Raw genomic sequence first — 20,357 nt, 5'->3', positions numbered from 1 at the left:
ACACACTCACACACACACACACGTGTAAGACGAATAGCAGCTGGGTGTTGCAGGCTGATAAAGAAGCAATTAAAGCCATCAGATTTCAGTCTTCAGTGTTAGAATAGCTGTTTATTTACTTTCTGGCCTTCCCGTCTGCCTAGATCTGTGCTTTACTCACTGGTGACATTGAGAATTACTTTATTTGTCTACTTAAGTTCTCCGTCACAGCTCCAGAGAGGATTTGAAGCACACTGCTGTCTGTATTCAGTGTCATCTCCAAATTGTGGACACTTTCTTTAACTTTCATGTCATGCTGTGAAGGCCATCTGTCACAGAGTTCCCCTGTAGTGACATCAGAAAGACATTCTGACATTCTAATGATCCCCATGGGAAAGCAGCGTGTCATTGCAGCAGAAAGTAAAGGCTCAATTCTACCTTTCTGCCTGGGAGTGGCAGGAGTTACACTGTAGGAACAGGATTTAAATGACTGTCCAAAAAAGCTTTATGTATTACAAATTAGAGAAATCAGTCACGACATGCCTGTCTCTCTCTCTCAATTTCACTCAATTCTATATTTTGTGGAAATTTCTCATGAATTATGCAGTTATACTAAAGCACAAGGTCCAACAATAAAAACAACTCACACCTGTTTTTGGATAATGACATCTGATCACAGGCTGCTATTAACAAGTATTAAATATTCATATATATATATATATATATATATATATATATATCATCTGCCACCATATATATATACACATACATACATATAGGAATATGGTGGCAGATGACATTTTCATGTGTCTAAGACCTGATTAATGTGTTTTTTCCTGATCCAGATAAGACACCCCAGCCCAATTACCAGAGAAAATGTCAATATTGGACCTTTCTGATGAAATCTCAAATTATGTTGAATGTCAACTTATTTATTTATTTTATTCATTTATTTTTACGTCAGACAACAGTGTTAAAAATCTTTGGTCCAGTATCTCCAATATCTACATGGGGCAACCACTAAATGGTTGAGGTCATTGAAAGATTAATGCTCTGGAGTATAAGTGATGGTGATGAATTGGTTAACATTTGGTTAAGTTCAGTTTCTTAACTTCTCAGATGGTTTGTTACATAGAACCATCTGAGAAGTCTCCTTGGAAGCTGTTTGGAAAAGGTCAGGCAATTTCAAAAAATACTTGGATGAACTATCTGTTTATCTCCGTCTATCACCATGGCTGGATCTGCCATAAGGGCAACCTGGGCAAGACCCCAGAGGCCCCAAGGGCCTTTGACCAGAAATGGACCCTCAATGATGGGAGAAAAAAAATGTGCAAGCTTTTTGGTCAGTCTCCACAGAAACACAACACGAGGCTTGACCCATTCTCTTGATGTTGATAATTACAGTCACGATCAGAAGTCCAAAACAAAATATGGAATTACAAGGAAAGCAACATTATCCAATCAGAATTAAATAAAGATTGTTTGGGGGACTTGAGCTATAACCGTCTTACATTGTGACAAGTCAGGAGGAGGGGGATGGTTAGGGTTAGAGGGTGAGGTAGGGGTGTTGTGTAAAATGCTGTTCCTTGCGAAACAGCTGGAATCAGAAGACTGTGATATCACAAGACCATATGAGAATACTTGGAGGATGCTGACTGCACAAGCACATAAGTAAACTCTGGTATTCTGCATGAAAATCAGACATGATTCTTTCTGCTTTGCTACATTAACCTCCTGCGACCCTGTGTCCTCATATGGGAACATTGCAATTTGGGTTGCTGGACCTTAAACATTCAGCTTCACTTTGACCTATTGTCTCCGTTCCTACATGCTTTTTTGTGCCACTTAGTGATAGAAAAAGCACATCACAGTGTACAAATCGGTTTAAATATCAGTTGGCAGGTATCTTGGTGAAGTCAATCAATCAACAGCCGATCCCCAGATAAAAGTAGAATGGGTACAAATCCCTATCAAATTATATAGTTGAAACTTGTTTATTTTTGCTTAACAATGTTTGTAGTTTGATTCAAATTTGGCTCATTTTAGCAACAACAATTAAAATTCATACCAAACAAAAGGAGGCCTCAGGAGGTGTCCACCAAGTGTCAATCATGTGCAGTGGAATTGTTCAGTAACAACAATATCTACATCTACGACTGTATATCCAGGTGTAGACTCTATGTTAATAGCAGGTCAGGGCATTCCTGCTTGGCAGCTCTAATGATGACATGATTGTAATATCTCAGCTATCATTAATATCACTGTCATTAAATGAGTTAGATTGTCAGTGGAATTATCTCAGTAATGAGCACATCATATAACATCTCCTGGTCTTTCAGTACTGCATACATACATATACAGGTGTGTGTGTGTGTGTGTGTGTGTGTGTGTGTGTGTGTGTGTGTGTGTGTGTGTGTGTGTGTGTGTGTGTGTGTGTGTGTGTGTGTGTGTGTGTGTGTGTGTGTGTGTGTGTGTGTGTGTGTGTGTGTGGAGGGAGAGTTTTGGGGGTTGGGGAGACTCTGTATCGCACACAATTAAAAATGAAAACATGTAATTGGTAATTATGCAGATGTGCTGAAGCTGTAAAGTGTAAAGCTGTGGCCTGTGAATAAACTCCACGGCCCTGTGAGGCACTCAGGGAACATGTCTTCAAAGACTCAGCTTCAAAAAGCTCTTATTAACAGAAGTGTGTATGGAGGAGGGGATATGCTTCTGCGTGTGCATGTTCAGTTATTTGTATTCGTGTACATGCTGATGTATGTGCCATACATATAAGAACAGAGGCAGGCAGAGATAAATGAGAAATGCAAATATATTCCTGCAACTAATTACTCTTGATGGAAACAAGTGAAGGTCAGTCCTCTGGCAGGGCTGTGTACTGATGCCTGGGGAGAAAGCACTCAACAACTCTGTGTGTGTGTGTGTGTGTGTGTGTGTGTGTGTGTGTGTGTGTGTGTGTGTGTGTGCGTGCGTGCGTGCGTGCGTGCGTGCGTGCGTGCGTGCGTGCGTGCGTGCGTGCGTGCGTGCGTGCGTGCGTGCGTGCGTGCGTGCGTGCGTGGCTGTACAGGTATGAGTTTACAGATATGTAACAAGGGGAAACTCTCCATAAAGTGAGTGAAGAAACATAAAGAATTGAGATGCTACCATACATGTTTCACTGAATGGTTTGATAAATATGAAGCATTAAGTTCTACTGGTCATCCCCCTAATTGCTAATTCATATGTGCCTTTATCTCTTTCATCTAATCATCCCTTTGTATTGTCTTTATTTTTCTCTCTTCTTGGCATTCGGTAATCATGAGGTAACCCAGTGCTAATCTCCCTCTTTAACAAGTGCAAGTTAATCCAGGCTAACGGGTTGTAAATGCATTTTGAATAAAGAATGATTTCCTTAAAGCATATAGTCAACACACCTGTTTCAATTGCAAACAAAGCCTTTCTTAAATACCTGCCTACCTCACAAACTGTAGATGGATCAAGGTAACAGCTTAGACTGCACTGACCCAAAGACAATAAAAAACATCTAAATGGGTTGTGACTGAACAAACTACTGAGTAGTACTGTATCAAAATCAAACAGTTAAATAAATAAATTCATTCATTCATTCATTCATTTCTACCTTAATAGTCAGTTAACTCCATCATAAGGGCATCTAGAGCAAAGTATGTCATGTTCTTGAATGGAAGGCAAGTTTATAGGACATGTTTCTTGTTCATCATGGCATCATGTTGTCTCATATGTGTGGGCACTCAAGAGGCCACTTAATTGTGAGTTGGTTTTTTTTCTCATTGAAAGTGCACGCAGTTCTGTACCTCAGTATGTTGGATTTACAGGAACCTTAAATTGCACCATACAGAACCTCTATCTTACCCTATTACAATGGCAACTCGTACAGCACTACATAGCATCCTCTTCAATTAAAGGGCACATCTTACAGGGCTCTATCACATTTCATTCCATTGATAGGTTACACATTAGGGCACTTCATTCCAGATTGTCACATATAGAGGAACTCTATAGGTCATTTCTTCCTGATTTACCCTTGACTAAGACAGGCATTACACAACTTTGGTATGATTACTCATTTATGTTGGACGGCACCTTAGCGGGCACATTCGCAGTATAATTTGTTGTTGGTCAAAATCCTTATTTCAACTTAAACCACAGTCTTTCCCTAAAATGAAAAGAAATCTGAAAAACCTTTCTACCTAAACCTAAACAAACATTAACCATAGTGTTGTCACATCATAAAACATTTTAGTTGTCTTTTTCGTAACCAAATCTCTACATAGGCAATTGAGCGAGTCTCAGTGTAACCTAAAAAAACACCAAATGAGCCGACATCTTTTGTTGTTCATCCCTCCAGTAGAGTTCCACACACTTGGACAATCCATTACAAGGATCATTGAAGACCATGAGACTCATGTTGTGGGGAAATTTGAATTAAGACTACATATTTTTAATAATCCTTTAACTTTTCCGCAAGTGGAAGGACACAATTTCCAGCTAGTTGTTATTCTATTCAGCACTTTTTTTTAATATAGAGCAAAAGCAGGTGTCATTTTTAGTCTTAGTACTAAGATACCAACAGATTGGGATATGGTATATGTACTTATTACTTGATTCTGCCTCTTGACCCCCCCAACCAATAAGCAGGAGTGGATGTCTGATGAATGAATGAGTGGATATTATCAATACCCTGTCAATACACTGCATCTTTATACTAGCCGTAGCGAGTGGACATTTCCAGAGCATGACTTGTTACAATGGCAGGACATTATTATTCCAAATGTCTTCCCATCAGGAAGATACACAGCACATGAGGGAGCTGCTTGTTGCTTTTAATTGGTGCTGCAACTGGTCAAATGTTCGAAATGCCCAGCCAAGATCTCTCCCTCTTTGCCTCGTCCTGTCCATCCTCCCTGCCCTCCTCCCCACTCACACTGAGACGCTTCCTGGCTCTTTTAATTTACCAGGAAGATATTATTAAGAGCATACAGCACCTCCAGAGAGGCAGCTGGGCATCTGCTTGATTAGAGTGATGGATAGAGATGGGGAAAGGGTCTTTGGGAAGCATCTTGTCATTTGTTCCAAGCCTCTCAGGTCACCCTCTGTCTGCCTGGTGGAAATGTTGGCATCAATGAAAGTGCCATTGGCCTGAGGCTAATGTTCTGGCAATGCTTATATGCCAAAAGCCTCCTTAACGATCGGTTGGACTCTAATGGCTGTCAGGGCTGACTTTGGTTAAATGTTTCCAAAGCTGATCATTGTTTTCATGAAGCTTTGGAGTCGAGAAAGCAGAGCTGGTGGTGTTAATTATCAAGAGGAGAGATGTATGCTCTCATCCACACACAGGAAACACAGCAGTAGTTCAGAAAGTGAGCAAACTTAAAAGAAAGTCATTTCATCATTACTTTAAAACTTTAATACATACTTTAATACATTTTAAAAGTGATACCCCATCTTAACTATATTTGCAGGAGTAGTTTGAGATGTTTTATCATTTTATACACCATTTTTGTCACCATTGGAGGACACTGACACTGGCTTAAATAAGATGTTTAAAGACACTTTTACCAGTTATACCATACACCTGTAGTCCCTGACACTGAAATTATTACATAAAACCATAACATTAAGAAGGATAACCTAAAGACTCAAATTAGATCTGCAGACTATATAGTGAATGCTGTAGTAATAAAGTAAAACACCCAGGTCAACATGCATAATGTGTTTAGATTTCATGTGCACACTCTCTCTCTGTTTTATAAATATCACTTATTGTGAATTCTGTGCATGTCCACAGGCCTGGATGTAGACTCACCATTAACTGTTGGAATGAATACATATGTGCGCTCCACCAGACTTTTCAGTGAATTGCTCTGAATCACCAGCTCATATCTCTGATTTATTCTGATCCGATGTTGTGTTCTTTGTAAAGCTGCTTCTCCTGGTTGGATAGACAATTGATCAGATTTTTTGGCGAGATGAAGAACTGAGACATCATCTTTTAAAATAATTAGCCAGGATGAGCTCAGTGCACACATATTTGTGTTGGTGCATGTTTATAACTCTTACATGAATATGTGTTTTTGATGGTCATGGAAACTATGAAAAAATGAAGTGCATTGCTACCAGAGGATTGGATGTCTTTTGAAGGTTGTGATACTTAGGTGTTACTTAAGTGCTACCATGTAATCTAAGACGTGAAAGAATAATATCTACACCATTTTATAATTACCTACAGCTCAGTGTTTAAGATCACATTTCATTCATGGTGAGAATCCCCAGTTTTCATTTTCATACCATCATTTAATAGAAAATGTATAGAAAGAGATGTCACAGTACTGGCAGCAATGTGCATCCTGTCATCTTCATTTATGGCTTTTCATTGACTATTAGTGTATTACATGGAATCCACTGTTGGTATGTAGAGTCAATGTGTCCTGCAACAGCAGAAATGAAACTTTATATCCTTTTGCTACAAACCTTCCCATCCTGAGCACCATTGTTTCATGTCCAAAGTATTCCCTCGCAGCCACAGTCAGTCTGGGAAAGTCCTGAGTGTAAGTGATCCTCATCTGCCATGTCAGGCTGCAGAGAGGCCTGCCTGTCTGCTGCTGGACTCACAGCCTGCAAGCCTTCAACAGGGGAATTCTTCCAGAGTCCCACCACAGTAACATCAGTGTGGGAAAAGTTGCTAAATGATGGCAACATGCAACCATTGATCGCAGTTCCTTGTGAAACACAGCAACCTTTTCTTGACATTTTTCAAAGAGTCAGTATAAACGAACCCGATTTCCGCAAAAGGATGAGAGTTCTGGTTTTATTCCAAGCACTTGAATGCATTACCAATTCATCTGAATGCCCCAAGCTTTATAAATGCTAGACTTTGTTGTCTGCCTGTAAGTGATGGATTATAAGGCAAAAAAACAGCATGAAGAAGGGGGAAAATCCAGCTTTGAGATCTGAAACATTTCATTTGGCAGGTGCTTTTCTCCAAAGCAACATACAATTAGTGAATTTAAACTTGATGGAAAGAACAGCTGAATACCATTAAATGCTGAAAGTTCAACCTTCTGAAACAAAGAATGTGTTCAAAGCTACAGCACAAGTTGCTTCAGTATGAGAATAAAGAATATTTACATCATGTTTTTTTTTATTTCCACATATAGAAACATTAAAAATACACAGTAATAATAAGTACAGAGGAATATGAGGGAGAATTGCTGAAAAACCCTCCAGGGACTTGCAGAGTGGCATTCTGCAGGCAGCAAGAATACAAACACATAGTTACATCTTTCAAAGAATGAATGCAAGTATACATTACATCATCACTGCCACACTGAGGACATTGTTTAATAAAAGAAAGTTAAACTCAAACAGAAAAATAACCCAAACATTGCAGTTATTTATCTATTATATAAACATAAAAACACATTTATTGGACTCAGATTAAGTAAGAAGTCTAAAAGGACAGTACTGGTTAGTTAAAAGAAGTGATTTCAAGGCTCTTATAAACTGCTGTGGGGTTCACAAAATGTAATATATTATATATTTTGGAATATTCTGTATAAAAAACTTACATTTCCGTACTTAAAAAAGTTTGTTTTCTTGAAAAAATAAGAAACATTGGTTAAGGTTTGACTTACTTTGATCTACGTGCTCTTTATCCACTTGGGGTCAGTGTATTACATGGTGTAGGCACAACATTGATATATTGTGAGCTGGTAAAGTTGATATGGTGACTTTTTGGCAAACTGTTGTCTGTTTAGACATCCAGCAGACATGAGAATTGCTTTGGAGTCTGTTTTGTACACTGGATGAGGCTCAATATTCACTTTTTCCTCTGGTTTGGTCTCCACCAGCTCCGTCAGGAATGACAGTGGTGGTTAAAAGAAGACAAAGTGACTGTTGCACTTTAAAAAAAAATCGAATGTATAAAGTACTTGTGGGATGTAGCCTCAGGCCCGTGAATCCAGGCTACCTGTTGTATATACCTCAGACCCTACCCCATCCCCCCACACCATCCCCTTTCATCACCAGCCCTGATCAGATTTCCCTCTGCTCTCACAGAGCTGTTGCTGCTGCATTACAACAGGAATGTGTGGCCCTGCTGGAGCCAAAACACCCTGTAACAGCAGAACAATGAGCTCAGTGTGCAGACGTCTATTGGCTGTCATCACCCAGGCTGCTTGACACCATTTCCCCCAAGCAGGGGTTGCAACCAGGGCTGCAGTTTTTTTATCGTAACAGTGTATTAAAGAGGGTTTAAGTGAGGTCTTTACACTCTCATAGCACAGAATGACCATAATCCACCTGTGAAGGGTTGATTGGGTTGTTGATCGATAGCAGCAGCTCGGTGATTACTCGGCTGTCTGCTGAAAATTCACTTTCTAGCCTCGGCCGTGGAACAAAAACTGCCTCAACACCTGCTGGAGTTATAAAGACACTCCCAAGTAGCAGCTTACACCCCTCCCTACTGGGAAACTGCGACCATGTTTTGGTCAATTACAGTTTACTGTAGCTCAAGAGCAGAGAGGAGATGGGATGGAGACCTTTGCCAGAGACTTGTGTAGAAAGGGATGGATCTATAACTGTTGTTACAGTTTGAGTATTAGATTCTCTTAAAAGGTTACAGATGGTGGGTTTAAATGTAATGGCTTGATTATTGGATTTATAATGGTTAATACATCATTTATGCTTCATTGATCAGTTTTAAGCCTTGTATATAACCTCAATTATACTGTAAGAATTTTGGCGACCAGAATGCTAGAATATAGAGCCTTTTTTCTCACATGGTTGATTCATATTTATCTAATTCCCCCAGTTACATTACTTACTAAGCAAACCACTTGGTGCACAACGGGAAAGTGTAAACAAACAGCATCAAAAATATGCACATTACGTGTCTATGCAAACTCAATGTTTGTTTGTAGTTGTGGAGAACTATTAAGTGTGTTCACCATGCATTCCATGAGTACTGATAAACAAACCACATCACTGCCACATGTTGATCCACACAATGATCATCTCATAGCACAAGAGCATTGCTGAATTAAAAGCACATGTTTAAAAAAAAAAAAAAAAAGTGTTGCATAATTCATCTGGTTTCCCTCAATTTGTCATAATTAAGTGATTCTTGAGTACATTCATGCAAGGTTATAATATTGTGAAAAGAGGATCATCTCTTTATCTCCTTCTCTTTTCCCAAGTTTAAAACACACCCAGATTCACTGACCAATTTTATATTCATGTATTTTAAAAGGCAAGGCAAGGCAAGGCAGTTTTATTTATATAGCGCATTTCATACACAGTGGCAACTCAATGTGCTTTACATAAAACAAACATTCAACAGAAAAAATTGAAAAAAAACATGGAATTTGAGAAATAAAAATACAACCCAATTATAGTAAACACGTACATACCCCCCCACACACACTAATAATAAAAACAAAGTACAGAAACATAGAAAGAGAGAGAAATAAAATACTATAATAGAGCATTAAAAATAAGATTGCATCATAAAATAATGATTTGCTTTAAACTCATTAAAAGGACATAGAGTGCAAATGAAAGATTCAAATTTAAAGTGCTTTGAAAGAGCTCAATCATAAGCACAGGAGAAGAGAAGTGTTTTTAACCTGGATTTAAAAATATTGACAGTTGGAGCTGATTTCAGTTCCGCTGGTAGTTTGTAGGTTAAGATAGTGGTGTAGTGGAAGAGTCGCTTGTTAATTGCAAATGTAGTATCTATAAGGTCAGAGGGGTCATTTTAAACTCCCAGAATACCCTTTTTTAAATGTCTATATTGTGTTTGACTCAAAGACATACAGACAAGATCATCTCTCTTCCATGCCGGCTGTTGGAAGCGTTCGACCTATATTCCACAAATGGACCTTTATCCAAACACTGCCCAACAGTTTTGAAACAGTGTCTGAACCAGGAAATAAAAATGACTGAATTGACTTCAAAAAGTAGAAGCAATTAACAACAATTAGTTCCAATATTAAAAGTTCATAGTAAGACCACCAGCATGGAGGACTGTTTATTTGTTTAGTTGTTGAAGGTTCATGTAGCTCTCTCTCTCTCTCTCTCTCTCTCTCTCTCTCTCTCTCTCTCTCTCTCTCTCTCTCTCTCTCTCTCTCTCTCTCTCTCTCTCTCTCTCTCTCTCTCTCTCTCTGGTTAAAGATACAGTATTAATTCTTACATTTCCCGTCGCGGGGCTCAGTGCAGTGCAAACACGGAAGCCATTCTATGCCTGAGCTGTCAGCAAAGTCTTACCAGACTCAGCAGGGACACAGCTCGGGGACTCACCTCTGGGCCCATTCACTTTACAGTTGACTCAATTCAAAGAGCAAATTGAAAATGCAGTTCACCTAATAATGTAACAGTCTACCTTCTCAATAAACACTCCACGGATTTGATAGAAGACGCCTTTTTTAGGGCAGAGTGCTTCCTTTTTCTAAATGTGAGGAAAATCCACTTCCTCAGCTAAATGAAGTGAAAGTGAATTACTCAAGCGCTCCACTAAGAGCTTGAGCTGAATATTAGAGGTTGTTTGAGGTGGTGTTTGTGAAGCTGTTAAGCTTAAAGCCAAGTGATGGACTGTCATATTAAAAAAAAGAAAAGATTCAATTTAGCATGGTTTGAGAGTTTGGAGTTCCAAACCACCATTGATTTTTAATATCATGTAGGTAGTTTAGCATTATAAGATTGTATGATAATATTTTCCACAAACACTGGTAAACTATTGTGTGTGTGTGTGTGCTATGGATCTGATCTTTGTGGAGGAAAGAGGAGGGTTTGATTGACAAGGTTGAACATGTTAGTACACACTTCTTCAGCATGTAAACACTCACTATGGCAGCTCTCCTCGTGTATCAGCATCACTTGTCTGCACATTTTAATTACCAATTTCATATTTTTTCTCTCCTTGAGTCACCCTGGATTAGGCTGCGGTCTGTCCTTTTAAAAAAGCATGGTAATTCCTCCCCCCTCTGAAGTGCGGAACATTCACTGTGAAGGCCTTTTATTTACTACGCTCACACAGTTCATGCATGAATATCAGGTGTCCTGGGAGGGGTCCTAAATCCTACATGAGTAACCAGCTCTGCTCTATTGTTATGGAGCATGTTGAAGATTCAGTTCTCTGTAGTTGTTAGTTGGGAGCACGTTATCCGAGACAAGACAGAGGTTATAGAGTTACAGGATGACTGAAAGATGTTGCTTTCAATCGTCTCAGTCTGTTAAAATAAACACAAGGTCACCTGTGATTCCCAGGAAGGAACATTGATCCACCTCGAATTTAAATTTATTTTTTTTAGAAAGTCTGCCACAGGAACTAACTTTAGACAAAATAGGCCATTTAATACATTTAGAATACACTTTGTACAATGTAGCTGAATTAACCAAATTAGAACTGTGCCAAATGATCCCTCTGCAATAATCATGAAACAATCTGGATTTCAGAGCATTACCAATAAACGTATTACTATTAAAACATTGTGGGTAAATATCATCTTCCAAAAATTAAGAATCTGTTTATGAAAATTGGACAGCTTTATAGAGATCTTAAATCTAAACATCCTATTTTCTTAAACAAGGACCGTGGAATGTGGAACCACATGGAGTCTGGCTGTGATAGACAAGATTTTGGACAATAAAGGACAATTGTTTAGCAGATTACTTGCAAGTATTTCTTTGATTTTACCTTAAGCCGCTGAATGTGTGATCGGTTACTCCTACAGATTAACTCTACAGTATTCTAAAAAAAATGTAGGACACCTGTACTGATTAGGCCAGGTTGACGTGATTCAGGACTGACACTCATCATAGAAGTCAGAGTAGAGAGAAACACAGATTTTAGGGTGTTAGGGTGCTGTGATCATAGTTAACCCTTACAAACTGTTATTCTACACCAGTATGTTCTGGGTCAGTTTTGACCTGGTCTAAGAATCTCCACATAAAAAGCATCTATACCAAATGTTGAAGCACAGATATGTTTAGAAAGCATCAATAGTGGATCTGACTGATCAATAAATGTGATTAAACCTTGATTCATGTTTCAGAGAGCAGAGTGTATTTTTTAGCTTTTACACCAAAACCAGCTACTATCACACAATATCATGTCCTGTTTAACCTAAGACATGAAAATATAACATAGCAATAATGATGTAAATGTATTTTATGTAAAGTGAAAATGAACTGTGGGGTTTATTGTATAACCATTAGAGCCATCAGTCTTCACTGCTACATCATAAAAAGAAATCCTCATAACTACTATCTTATTAAAACTATGAACTATTCATTTCACTAAAACACATGTCAATAGATACGGGTCAAATTTGATCCAGAACAGCCTCAATGGACATTGTGCATTTTGGGCCACTTCAGAAAAGCCAATAATAATGATTATTGATCATTCACACACCTACTATAAACGTATTCTACTTATTCTACTCTGTCATTATGAATACACTTGTAAAAATAAATGTGAGAACTTTTTGTTGTAGTTAGATTGTAATCCACAGTGATTAATGCCATGGAAGCAGAAACAAGATTTGCAAATTTACAGAAAAATCTTTCATTTAATATTTGGCAAAGTCAGCAACTCCCCCTACTGGCCACACAGAGAATCAATACATAAAACCTCAAAGAGCAGCCCGGCATGTTTGACCCATCTATGGTTTTTAATCTGAAATGGTAGAAAATTCATCTACAAGAGCAGCCTGGGGTTGATTTACACTTAATATTCAAAGTGATATAGTACTAGGTGGGATACCGAATGTCATCTAGGGCAACTAAAAGTAATAAAATAAACCAGTCATTGACTGTAAACACAATCTGCTTTATTATTTTTTGTTTTAAATAAACTGCAACAGTAAATGTACAAAAACAGACAGTAAATAAAATGAATTTAAAGAATATCAGACAAATACTTAAATAATGATGTAAATCAACAGAGGCACCTGAAACAAGGAAACACAAATGGTTTATAAATAAAATATAAAGTAGTCTGACAGGAAAGAGGGACACTCAGCTGGGTCTACTGGCGGAGCTGCTGATCCCTGCTGCAAACTGAACGCTGAAGAAGTAGATGAAACATCAGTCTCGATGACCAAAGATGAAGGACCTATAGGGAAATTAAATTAATATTTTTTGACAAAATTATTCATCTCAGAATATTCTGCAGTGCGCTGAGCAATTATAAAGGCTGTCCCTTGTCATATGATTATATCTTATATTATTACATCTTAATGAGATAATTTGACTAGAAATTAAATATATATGGTTACAGTTTTTGATCACCTGATTCATCAGCCTTGGCTGCTCCTGATGAGATGGATTGCCCCTGGGCTGAGTCAGTGCCTCCTTCAAAATACTTTAACAGTGCTCCTGGGGAAGTTTTATATAACGTATGAGTATAATAGGGAGTTGATGTAAAAGGAATATGTTTATTTAATATCAACAATAATTAGGGACTTTCCTAATTTGAGGAAACTTTTCAAACTCTCCTTACACCAAATGTTACATTACCAAGACATACCTTTATCTTGTTGTTTTTCCTCCTCTTCCTCTTTCTTCCTTTTTCTTTTTTCTGCCCCTGAAGGGTATGTCCGTTTTTGCGACATTATTCACCTGCTCCTAGCTCCTGGATGCTCAGTGCGCACTGCACGGTTGGATGCACACGTTACTAGCGGAGCTCTGACATTTCGAACAGAGAGGCAGTAGGAAACTACACTCTGTTAACATAATATTGTTGTTTTTTTTTGTAAAACAACATACATTTGATAATATATGAATCATCATCACTCACACATGGAAAAAAAGAAATTAATTACTTTTTTCTCTTTAAAGTGAGTTGCTCTTGGGGGCCCCCTAGTGGTCATGAGGCCCTATGCAGCTGCCTAGTTCTCTTATGCCTTGGGCCCTGTTTGGGGTGTTTTAACAGCTGTCAAATGTCAAAATGGGTCATATTTGGCCCAAACAGTATGTATGGGTTAAGTAGTTAAAATATTATGAACTTTCATGTTTAGGTCACAGTTGACCTAGATCCCCATGGATGTTCACTATGCCCTACTGAGTCCCCTAAAGTAAAGTCAGCAAGCTGCACTCTGATCAAATACCTGATATGTGAAAGATACATTTATAGAAACCCACTGACTTTTAAATCTTATATAAGAAAAAAAAAAGAAGAAGAGAAAAGATTAGGAGTTGGACTGTTTCTAGGACTGTTTGGTTCAGCCTCAGTGAGTTTGGTGCTCTCTGGCCAGCAGCTAATTTTTGACAGATTTTGGAGCTGGAGTTATTGCTGAATACTTGTTGAATTACAGACTCAAACCTGTGAGTTTGACTCTGATTTAGGCCTGGCAGATCAGTCATATCAACAAAACATTGTTTCTAATGTTCTGCACCCACGTTGGAAACAAATACAAGTTCATATACCTTTAAGAGTTAACAGATGTGTGATTGGTTAACAGATGTGTCATCACATCACAATGTGGATGAATACAATGGCTGCCAAATATAATTACAGAGAGAAAAAGGATCAAATGCATACAGTCAAGCAAACTGAAACCTTAATGAGTGATCCAAGTGGACAAAGTGCCACTTTGGTCAACTCAGCTACTCCAATTATAACTGCACATACCCCTTTTGGATTATTGTGCCCCTTTGCACCCACTGCCATGAGAAATGACTGGTCCCATCAGCTCACTATGTGGAGTGAATAGGCTGTTTTTTCAGTGTGAGAGCTCATGTAGGGAGAGTTTTTTTTCCACAGCCTGGCTGTCACCTCTCCTTTGTTCCCCGGTGTTTCATTTTTTATCTGTCACCCCAGGATCGTTCCTCCCCTCCTCACAACTCATCCTAAGCTCTTTATGAGAGGCTGTCCCGGTGTGGTACAGGGAACTTGTCACACACTGAATGCTGAAATTGGTGAAAAATCTGTGTCATTGTCAATTTATGGAGAGGAGTGTTCTACTCCATTACAGGAATAAAAGAAGAAAGAATTTGATTTGAATTATTATCAGCGAGTAGCACACTGAATGTGAAGTGTGATTGAAATGAGCTGAAATGAAAATGATCAAAATGGAAAAGGCTTATGTGAAAATGTTTAAAGTCCAAATGAAACAGCATTTTGAGAGAATCTAACTTTTGTATCTTGACATATTGAAAGAGAACAGTTAGGTGGGACGTAACGTTGGAAGAAGGACTGGGCAATACATTGATATTATTAATAATAAGTGTCTTTTCCTGCTTTTAAAGATAGCATTACAGTAAAAATTCTGAGCTTAACAGACTGTTCTACTACTGACTTTATCCACTTAGTCATTATATCCACATTAGGCTACTGATGATTATTTATCAAAAATCTCATTGCGTACATATTTGGTAAAAGCACCTACAATCATCCACAATACTGTCAAAATAGTGATATCTAGGTATTTGGTCAAAAATGTTGTGATATTTGATTCTGCCCATATCACTCAACCCTGGTTGGGAGGAATATGATTTAAATGTTGTCATAATGAATTTTAGCTCTGTGCCTCTAAAAAATGAGTTATGATTGAAATGGGTTGCTTCAAGCATATGTACAGTAAGCATGTTGTATTTTGTTTCCTAGAAAGTAAACATGATCAGATTTCATATGATCATATGAAGGAAATTTAAAAGAACTAAATAGGTGCACAATATGGCCATGGATGTGATCTAAAATGGTTAAAATAACACTTTTCATTTCTTCTAGACTTTAAATTGAATATGGATCTATTTCTAATGAAGTGATGCATTTGCCGAGTCTGTAACTTTAACATCATGTCAGTCATTCCACCAGGGTTTGTCTCAGGGTCTGTGTTGCTTTACTGATATACATGACACTGCTAGTTTGTTATAGCTTTCTGGTTCCACTGTGGGTTGGTCAGACACACCCACTACTACTCCTTAGGCCATACTGTTTGACTTGCATAAAGAAATATCTAATGTAACACGCAAAGTATATAATATATAATAACTATACAACTATATTTAAAAGCCTTTTTTTCTCCATGACATTTGCCTATCTGTGCTTTTCAGTGTAAGCTTTAATGACCATTTTGTCCATTATGGTCATTTTACACTTTCTGTTGACATTTTCACTTTTTCACTTTTCATTTTCAAACTCCAATTTCATACCTCTCTGTATCCTATTAATCATGTCCAAATATCACTCATTCATTTAAAATAGAGATTTCCATTAACCAGCAGGAATGTTCCACATTCTATTTTTTCATTTAGTGCAAGGAAAAACAAATTTCCAGCTGACATCACTCCCCACATTCACTGGCACTTCTGTCAATAAACAGCAAAAGCTGTGACAGTATAGCAGTGTTCCAGGATTTTCTACTGCTAATGCTGTTATTGCCTTTTGAGTAGAGTGTGAGGTAGGTATTGATTGTCTGTCTGCAAGAAAAATGTCATGGAGATTAAACATGCACAGAGAAATGAATCAGTGCAAATCTTTTAGTTGTGTTACTGAGCTTGTTTCACAACTTTCATAAACAATAAATTGATTGAGGGCAATGATATAGTCAGCTAGAAGGAAGGCTGATTAACCTCATCAATCAAATGGTAAATGGACTGTACTTACAGAGTGCTGTTCTAGTCTTTTTGAACACTCAAAGCACTTTTACACTACATGTCTCATTCACACAAATTCAAACACTGATGGCAGGAGCTACCACACAGTGTACCAACCTGCTCATCAGGAGGAACTAACATTCACACACACATTCGGGAGCAATTTGGGGTTAAGTGTCTTGCCCAAGGATACATCTACATATGGACTGGAAGAGCCGGGAATGGAACTGCCAATATTCCGATTGGTGGATGACAGCTCTACCTGCTGAGATACAGCAACATGAAAAACGTTGCCCTTTATTTGTCTGCTAAATAAAATTATAGAGTGAGTTTAAAATATAATGCAGTCTTGGTCACCATTGTTAAACCAGAGGCAAATGATGTCCTTATAGCCATATAATTATTACAATTATTTCTGATGATTGCAGTCATTTCAAAGAGTGAGTCAGAAATGTGAGCAGCTTCACTCTCCACACCATAACATTCCTACCCTGAGCTGTCATGATGAAACATGTGGCAGCAGCAGGCTGTTCTGCAGGGATGCTGATGTTTTGTCGGGCTCGCTCACAAAATGAACATTTTACTCCAATACTTGATGTTGGATGAGGAGCACTGAGCATGCCATAATAATGTGAAAAAATGCCCTTTTTAATAAAAGACTTAAAGCTAGTATTAGAAACACATTGGGTTATTAATAAATAAATGTGTTACTCTGTGATACTGGAGTCCTGCATGCTGGCAGCTGTCTGCCTTTATATTTTGGACCAAACACTTCCATGATGTCACAGTTCTGGTAAGCAAGGTGTGGACACAAAAGCAGACTTAGACACACAGAGCAGGTGGAGTTAACAAGCAACCAAACTTCAAGTGCCTCAGGCAGCAGAGCAGGAAGTAACAGGGAGGCAGCAGGTCGTACAAAGGGTTCAAGCAGTTAACAAGCAGGGGCGGCCAGATGCTGTAACCAAAAAATATCTGGCAACTAAACAGGACGGTTTTATACATATACTGAGGGATAATGACCAGTTGAAAATGGATGTGCCGCTGAGACACTGAGGGCAACTAGTGGAGGGGCGAGGTATGACATGAGGTCTTTCTCAATAAATTCAGGGTGGTCAGGGTCTACTTTGACCCATGTTTCACATTTGAGAGAAGAGAAAAACACAGCTGAAACACATTGTTATTGAGTGTTTGACTCATTTATATAAAAAAAAAAAACATTATAATCGTATGATTTGTTTGTATCAACAAAAAGTGTAAAATAAAGAATAAAGGATACACTCTCTCTCGAATTAAGGATTAATCACTGATTTATTAATGAGGTATCCATGAATGATTTGAGGTTCCAAAAAACACGCCTGAATATGATATGAACAGTATGTGAGGGTTAAGATGCTTTTGGAGCCAGTTTTTTCAAGCATGCATTCCCCAGCACGTTTTGATGTTGTTGTGTCACTAGTGGAAGAATCTTCTCAGTAGCTATAGCAACACATCTCCCCAGATGACTGGACAGTCAGTGTCAGTGGTCATCAGAGTCTCTGTAAGCCTTTTGGTTATTTACAGGAGCCTCATGTTTCAGTAGTGTGTTTAAGAGATCAGAGAGAGAGAGAGAGAGAGAGAGAGAGAGAGAGAGAGAGAGAGAGAGAGAGAGAGAGAGAGAGAGAGAGAGAGAGAGAGAGAGAGAGAGAGACAGAGAGAGACAGAGAGAGAGAGAGAGAGAGACTAAATGTCACTGTACCCTAACCCTTATTAATGTTTGCACCATATTCCATCACAGTAAGAGCCATCAAAATTGTCTTTGGCTCACCAATAACAGACATACAATAAACAAAAATTACATAAGATCCATAGAATCCATAAACTCCTTAAAATCATTCCTAAAAAATGTACAATACATAAATTCATAAAAAATATATAAAGTATAACATGTAAGATCACATCACGAGTTTGAAATCTCTATTGATTATTGGCACAAAAAAAAAAAAAAAAAAAAACGAAACTGGTCAAACACATGAAACTAAAGTTAGATTCAAGTTTGTAATGGTGGTTTTAAAAATAACAGAATTTGCAATGCATGCAGGAACATGCATCACTTTGCCCTAAGCTAAATTTATCACCATATGCACTCATCAATCATTCTAAGAACAAACCATCTGTTAGACATCACATGCTGATTAATTTTGGGGATGCTACAAGTTGAAAGTAAAACATAATATATGGTTCTGTCCACAGTGAGCATGGTGATGTGCATGCCACAGTTTACCTGTTTATTTATACCCTCCCCTTAATGTGGAGCCCTCCACAGCTGTGAGATTGACTTCATGTAGAGTGAGTGTGAGATGGTAGGCTTCAGTTTGGGAAAATGCCAGAGAGAGACAAATGCATCACAGTGTGACACATGCTACCTTAGGGTACGATTGGGGATATTACCATTGGAAACATTAGAGAGGGGGTATAATATATTATTAAAACAAATAAGTGTCCCAAAATAACCTTCTATAAATGACTTGAAATTCCTATGTATATGCATCCTAATATGTATAAAATGTAAAAACATTAATACAAGTTGCCATATTATAGCAGGGAAAAATTCACTCACATCCACAACTGCAATAGCTCTAATATGTAAATCCTCTACAGATGTAAATGCCACATATTAGAGTCATTTTATTAATATTAATACACCTGGCATTAATCTATGCCCCACCATATTGGATATGACAGTCACAAATAAATCATGTGTAATGAATGAGAGAGGGCTGCAGCGCTTTGTAAAGCTCCGGCTGTTGCTGTGTGTGTGTGTCCTCGGCAGCGTGGACAGAGGTGTGGAATGGGATTTTCAGCATATTATTTTATTATGTTTCATCCATAATTTGGCAGGACTGGCATTTGATCACACTAAGCGTTTCAGATTATGCGAGCATGGCAGGGGCCTTTCTTTCTCTGTCAGAATGCATTTTACTTTGGGGGTGAAATTGCATCTCCCTCGCTCTCATTCACACAGATCCATGACGAGGAATTCCATAGACAGATTAGTCATGCAGTGGCCCGGCAATATTTACATTAGAGCTGGATTTCGCTGTGTTTGAATTTCACAGGGGAAGCCTCGCAAGCTCACGGTTATGGGATGAGCGAGGAAATGTCACACCACAGGGTTTTAAGGCTGAAGAGCTGTTGTCTTAAATGTCCTCATCCACTTACCATGTCCAGCTGTCAGGGTAAAGAGCGCCCGTGTTTATTTGTCTCTTTCTTTGTCACAGAGGACCAGATCCCGCATGGTTTCCCCACCATCGACATGGGGCCCCAGCTGAAGGTTGTGGAGAAAACGCGTACAGCTACAATGCTGTGTGCTGCCAGCGGCAACCCTGACCCAGAGATCTACTGGTTCAAAGACTTCCTTCCTGTGGACATCAGCAGCACCAATGGGCGCATAAAACAGCTGAGATCAGGTAAAGCATTGATGTTAACAAGCTCACATGTAGATCTCTGGCACATGACACAGAGTGCAGTTAGCAACACTTTCAGGTGTTCGTGTGCAGAAAACTAACATATACAGTATATTCTAATAGCAAATATGATACTCATGGAATTGGTGTGGGAATTGGAGGAAGTCACACATCATGACACTTACTGTATAAAAAGAATATACTACCAACATGTGAAGCCAGATATAAACAGTCACGGCTGGATATTAAACCTCAAAAAGTTTTTTGGTAATTTATGAAAACTGGTCACGTGTTTACTTATTCTCTAGCTCCTGA

General features: G+C 38.4%; 1 protein-coding gene across 6 annotated transcripts in view; it reads left to right on the top strand.

The window, feature by feature from the left end:
- Positions 1-20,357, top strand: part of ptprfa (protein tyrosine phosphatase receptor type Fa) — a 237,993-nt gene that overhangs the window by 46,375 nt on the left and 171,261 nt on the right. For all 6 annotated transcript variants that reach the window (XM_062423814.1, XM_062423813.1, XM_062423815.1 and 3 more), the window contains exon 3: positions 19,857-20,045. In XM_062423814.1, the coding sequence (XP_062279798.1) occupies positions 19,857-20,045 (189 nt within the window). The remainder of the gene's footprint in view (positions 1-19,856; positions 20,046-20,357) is intronic.

This window comes from Scomber scombrus, chromosome 8 (assembly GCF_963691925.1).
Source record: "Scomber scombrus chromosome 8, fScoSco1.1, whole genome shotgun sequence".
Taxonomy (NCBI): Eukaryota; Metazoa; Chordata; class Actinopteri; order Scombriformes; family Scombridae; genus Scomber; species Scomber scombrus.
This window is presented reverse-complemented; position numbering and strand designations above follow the sequence as displayed.